This window comes from Sesamum indicum, linkage group LG5 (assembly GCF_026168435.1).
Source record: "Sesamum indicum cultivar Baizhima isolate 11 linkage group LG5, ASM2616843v1, whole genome shotgun sequence".
Lineage (NCBI taxonomy): Eukaryota > Viridiplantae > Streptophyta > Magnoliopsida > Lamiales > Pedaliaceae > Sesamum > Sesamum indicum.
The window spans coordinates 298,656-304,553 of record NC_142661.1 but is presented as its reverse complement, the minus strand read 5'-3'; the positions used below and the strand labels follow the sequence as shown (position 1 = coordinate 304,553).

Below are 5,898 nucleotides of genomic sequence, written 5' to 3'. Positions count from 1 at the left end.
GAAAGACTAAATGAACAGTTCCATATTTCAAGGAGCAAAATAAAGAGTTGTACAATCCCACAAACAATTCTTTTCCCCCAACCTGCAGCTTTCATGAAATAGGTAGACAGACATGTTCAGCCAAGAAGTTCTAATTCTTACTTCGAGTTTTACCTCTCGTATCGGTATCTTCCCCCTTTAGGAGCACAGTAACGAAACTGGAATCAAGAAGAGTTCTTTAAGACCCACTCGACCAGTGTAGAAATACCAAATCCCGTTGCATTCTTCTTCTTGTCGTTCCATACGGGGCCAGCGATGTCAATGTGCATCCACTGGACCTTCTCGTCGACAAACTGCAATAGAACAGTTTTTGAATTGTCAGATTCACTGACTATTGCCGACCAAGAAGGTCAATCTTCATGGATCTTTATGTCGAAATCTTAAAAAGGCTGTTTGTGTAAGTTTGAATCAGCCAAATTCAGACTCGTGGCTGAATGTAAGCAAAAAGAAGTGTTCTACATTGGTGCTTTCATGTCCAAGAAGAGTTCCATACGGGGCCAGCGATGTCAATGTGCATTTAGGTCAACCATGCTACTTCGCAAGCTTTGGCATTTAGGTAATGTAATTGGACAATGAAATGATGCCGTTTAGATTCTTAAAAATAAACCACTAATTATGAAATCCAGGGGCAATTTTGTAGAACCAACATCTTGATAAGTTGTAGAAGATAGCACTATACGGCAGTGAAGTGTTGGGAATTTAGGTAATGCAATTGGACAATGATATGATACCGTTTAGATTCTTAAAAATAAACTACTAATTCTGAAATCCAGGGGCAATTTTGAAGAACCAACATCTTGATAAGTTGTAGAAGATAGCACTATAGCAGCAGTGAAGTGTTGGGAATAGAAAACAGGTATTTTGAGCTACTATTTGCAGCCAAGTGGAATAAAGGAAAGGTTGGATGGATTCTTTTACCTGCTTCAAGAAAAGAGCGGCCGTGATGGCACCACCTTGACGACCACCTGTATTCACCATATCAGCTACTCCCGATTTCATCGAGTCCCAGTAACTTTCCTCCAACGGCATCCTCCAGAGCTTTTCCCCACTCACCTCCGAGGCTCCAAGTACCTCTTTTGCCAGGTCATCACTGGGTGTGAAAACCCCTGTTTTTGTATGTTAAAGAAAACATCAGTGGATATCTAAGTTACGCTGCCTCCATCTATTTACATAGATGTAATAAGGAAAAATTATAGCAACCCCATTTTGTTACTTACAGATCTTGAATTCAGGCAATAAATTTGTAGCAATTTAGTCAAATTACAAACCACTTACCACCGATAGAGGGTCCAAGAGCAACAACACAGGCCCCCGTTAGTGTCGCCAGGTCCACAATCTACACATTAAATATAAAAACTTCATGAAAACATTCAACTTCAAAATGAACTCCAGAAACAACTTCCAGATGGGATACGCTAAACAGTTTAAAGGTTTTGCTTGTGCATTTCCCTTGAATTTTCAGCAGGGAAGAGAAAAGTTCAACTCTGAATGGCATATGACACTGTGACAGCATTAAATATGCAAAAGTAAAGACAAGCTGATATAACAAGCTTTTAAACCTTTTTCCAGAAACTTTCAAATGTTGAAGGCAAGCAAATACAGATATGATTTGGGTATAGGAATATCGCTTATTTGAACAGTCCACAAAGCTATAGATTAATGATGTCATAGTTGTCATTCCAGAACTGGGTGTCTTTGATCCTCAGAAGATACGACTATTGGAACGCAAAACACTATCACAAATAGTCAAATTTTAGGTTTCATAAATTATGGACATTGATATAACTAAGCCTTTTCTCCGAAAATATTCAAATGTTGAAAGTGAACAAATACACTCGTCTGATCTGATAGTATTACTTAAGAATACATTTCACAAAGGTGATAAAATAAATATGTTCTAGTCGCCATTTCAGAGTTAAGGTAACTTTGCTCCTCCAGAGCCATCATATTTGAAAAGCTAAAAGAGTATCACAAGAAAAAGAAGCCGCAAAGAACAGAATGCAAATGGAGGCGAATCTTAGCATACCTTCTCTACACCTTGATTACAAGCATACACCAAAGCATCTGCAAGTGTAAGTCTGCCTTCAGCATCCGTATTGTTTACCTAGCATTTATAGACACAAATTACATTAAGGGAAAAAATGAGCAAGATATTCTGGGCTGTACTGTTCGATACAAGTGTTAGAACACAGCAAGCTTATAATATTTTCAGCTTCCAAGTTTTATGCTAGAAAAAAACATGGAAGAAGATAATGAAACTATCAGATAAATGATTCTGATTTATTTGACAAATTGGTGATTTTGATAATTTTCTGGAAACCCAGGTAATATTCCTTTATAGAAGTTAACTAGATATTTCTCCAATATCAAGCATGAAGAAAATAGTACAGCTTGATAATGATAGAGATATAAGGAAGAAGAGAATAACATGATCTGAATAACAGCAAAATTACCTGAAATGTAAACCTATTCATAACTAATAAGGAACATATAATGAATCAATAAAGCATCCATTACTACATTTTTGCTATAGCAACTTGATGAAGAATTACTAAATAATTTTAAAAAAGTAACAAGATGAGTTAGAATGTTTTTATGCGAACCAGAGTCAACGAGTATTACTGTTTCTGAGAGCAAATAAATGTATGAGGAATAATGACATGATGCAACAAAGACAAATTACCTCAATCGTCTTTCCATTTGAAGCTGTAACAATGTCCCCAGGTCTCATACCAGTTCCACTTATCATATTCTCACAAGCTGCAACAATGAAGTGAACCTGCATATACATAACCGATTATCAACTTTTCTCTTAATCCATCTAAAAATCCTTAAGATCGAATAATAGATACTTGTGAGCATAGGACAGGGGGTGCCAAAAGGGAATAACCAATAACTATAACTTGGTAATGAAACAAGTCAAGCAAACAGCATATTCCTGAAGAAGCAGCCAGAGAGAAAAATATCCACCTCGACGCCTGCAGGCTTGATTTGGCCAAGAGCTTTTGCTGCACCCAGTACTGCTGCTGAGCCTCCCATATCAAATTTCATGAGTTCAATAGAACAACCCGGTCCCGTCTTGATATTGTAGCCACCACTGTACGATAGAGAAATATTCAAGACTTCGCATGAGAAAAGACCTCATGAGCAGATCTCGACCGCCAAAGCAAACATATATTAATATATTATTACCTGTCAAAAGTCAATCCTTTTCCAACTAAGGCCAGCTTGGTTTTGACTTCTCCACTGGGAGGCTTGTAACATAAATGGATAAAATGAGGAGGATTGGCAGAAGCTGCAGCTACACCCAAATAGGAGCCCATCTTCAGTTCTTTGCACTGTTCTACATCCAATATTTTTGCAGAAAATACATCACTATACTCTGAAGCAATCTTTTGGGCCTCACTCGCAAGTGCTCCTGAAATTTATGAAAAAAACAAAAAGTACAAACAATTTTAAATCATAAAAGGGCCAAATCAAGACCAAAAACATAAAGTCAATTAGGGCCTAAGAAAATGAAACTTCCAGCAATCACCCACTGGCACAAACAACTCATCACAATGTTTACTCAATACATAACAAGGAAAGAACAAAAACCGGACATAACACCAGTGGCATTTTACGAACCAGGAGTGAGCACATTAGCTGGAGCATTTACAAGCTCTTTCCCAAAGATGATCCCAGAACAAACATCTTGTGCATATTTGAGTTTTTTCTCTATCTCAGGTCCAGTACCAAGACCAAGAATTTCCACCGATTTGAGAGATGGCTGTTTTGATTCTGACTTGAACCTATTATCATCAAAAGTCCCCAACACAGCTCCTGTAACATTGAAAATTTAATGAAGTTTCAATTCCATGAATATGAAACAACCAGATGTTGCAGGTTCAATTAAATGTCTAGATATCCATGAAGGAGCATACCAGAAGCTATTGCTGAAGCAGTACTCGGCTTCAACTCTGCAGGGATTCCTTCAGAAGAAGCAAGTGTGATGGCAACATTACTTGCCTGAGTCGACTTAGCTGCCGCAGCAACAGCCTCACCAAGATTGCGGTACGTCACAGTTGCTGATGCAGCTGATCCAAGCCCAATTAAACCAACTCTCTTTGAGCCAAGACCAGGAAGCCTAAGAAATGTCGATTGTCCAGCCTTTCCTGTAAAGTCCTCCTCAGAAGAGGCTTCAGACAATAATCCACCTAACTTCGAATCTAGCTTTTGAAGAACTACATTCTTAAACTTCGAATTCTCATCTTTCGCCAAGTCCTTTTCTGTGACGCCAACAGCAAGTATGTCTCCTTTCCATTCGCCCAGATCAATCTCTTTCGCAGCAAACGAGACCTTGCATCATTCCAGAAAGATGTCAGTTTACTTAAGCGTAATTATATTATCCCAAATCCAAAAGATCAATAGAAACACACTTACATATGGATAAATACTACAGAAGTTAACGTGATTCAGTAAGATGACAAGCAGAAAACCACATGAAACAACTATTAAGCAGAGACACTCCAACAATTTAAATTGGGAAAGGAAACAAAATGAATGGAAATACTTGCAAACAATTAAACCATCCAATCAGTAGAAGAAGAATAGGAAGGGAAAAAAAAATCGTGCAAGCAGATGATACATTCAAGTTGTTAAAGATTATAACCCAAAAAGTTACATTGACAACAAAAGTTAATCAATCCACAGAAAGAACCCAAGAAAAAAAAGGAATAAATCATAGATACAATCTTGATGACTTCAACAAGAAGCCAGTACTTATAAAATCATACGCACAGAAAACATATTACAAAACACAATCAAGATTCAAAGAGTCAGAAAATATCAATCAAAACGAAGAATGTCAAACAAACAAAGAAAACGGATATACCGACTTCAAATAAAATAGAGGAAAACAACACCTTTGGTGGGTCGATCTTGTTGGGTTGAGTGAGGCCGAGAGTGGCTCGAGCAATGGAGTGAGCCATTCGCTTTGCTCTTCTGGAAGAGAGGGGTGGGAAGGTCAAAGAAACAGCCCAGATGGGGCCGAATCGAAATTTCGTGAAAATCGAGGGACAAGAATGATAGTAACAAGAAGAGGAACTGGAAGTAGAAGCGAGTAGAGTGAGGGAAGTTGAAGCTACTCTAATGGCGGCCATCGTAACGTGTGCCCGTCTCCTGATATTTATAGTAGGAAGAGATACAAATGTCGAAACGTCTTCGTGACGTTTACACTGAAGATAATATTGCGGGGCAGCGGCCTTGAAACGAAGGGGGGGTTGAAAACAATAAATTTTTATTTTTTTTAAGGTAAATTACAACCACCTACTCCAAAATTTGATATAAATATAAATATTTTTTATTATTTAAAAATTATAAATATTTATATATTTAGTAAACTTATATAATTAATTTAAATAAAAATTTAAAAATATTAATTTATTTTTATTGTATTTTAACTTTTTCTAAAAAAAATTATAAAAAGATCGATAGAAAATTTTTCAAATTGTCGAAAGAAAAGAATATATATCAACTTAGTCTATAAAAATATTTTAAAAAATTTTAAAAAAGACTAATTTATAAGAATATTTTGATCAGTTCATTAAAAAAAATAAAAAACTATCAGAGAAAAATAAATTGAATTAATTATTAAACGAGTACTAAAAATAAAAAAAAATATTAATAATTTTTCAAACAATAAAAAAATATTTAATTACGATGAATGTCAAAAGAACTCGTAATTGAAGTATAGAGGCATGAAACTGGCAATATTTGACTTTGAAAGAATATGCTTCTAAATCAAATGCAAATTTATGATTGATGAAACTATATATATATATATATTTAGTCAAAATATAAAATAATTTGTCATTTACT

The 5,898-nt window shown here is 35.9% G+C and overlaps 1 protein-coding gene across 1 annotated transcript; it reads right to left on the bottom strand.

Moving 5' to 3' along the window:
* On the bottom strand, positions 1-5,250 carry LOC105162933 (neutral leucine aminopeptidase, chloroplastic). The gene is made up of 10 exons (XM_011081109.3): positions 4,944-5,250; positions 3,963-4,377; positions 3,667-3,861; positions 3,232-3,457; positions 3,010-3,136; positions 2,723-2,818; positions 2,066-2,143; positions 1,315-1,375; positions 958-1,145; positions 1-332 (listed from the first exon to the last, which is right to left on the bottom strand). The coding sequence occupies exons 1-10, from the start codon at positions 5,178-5,180 to the stop codon at positions 204-206; spliced, it is 1,752 nt and encodes a 583-aa protein (XP_011079411.1). The 5' UTR covers positions 5,181-5,250; the 3' UTR covers positions 1-203.
* Positions 5,251-5,898: the final 648 nt, after the last annotated feature.

Excerpts from the sequence above, each read along its gene's own strand:
- LOC105162933 (XM_011081109.3), bottom strand. The coding sequence starts at position 5,180 with ATGGCCGCCATTAGAGTAGCTTCAACTTCCCTCACTCTACTCGCTTCT. Across the intron at positions 2,819-3,009 it reads TCAAGCCTGCAGGCGTCGAG|GTTCACTTCATTGTTGCAGC; the intron begins GTGGATATTTTT and ends ATGTATATGCAG. Across the intron at positions 2,144-2,722 it reads CAAATGGAAAGACGATTGAG|GTAAACAATACGGATGCTGA; the intron begins GTAATTTGTCTT and ends TATAAATGCTAG.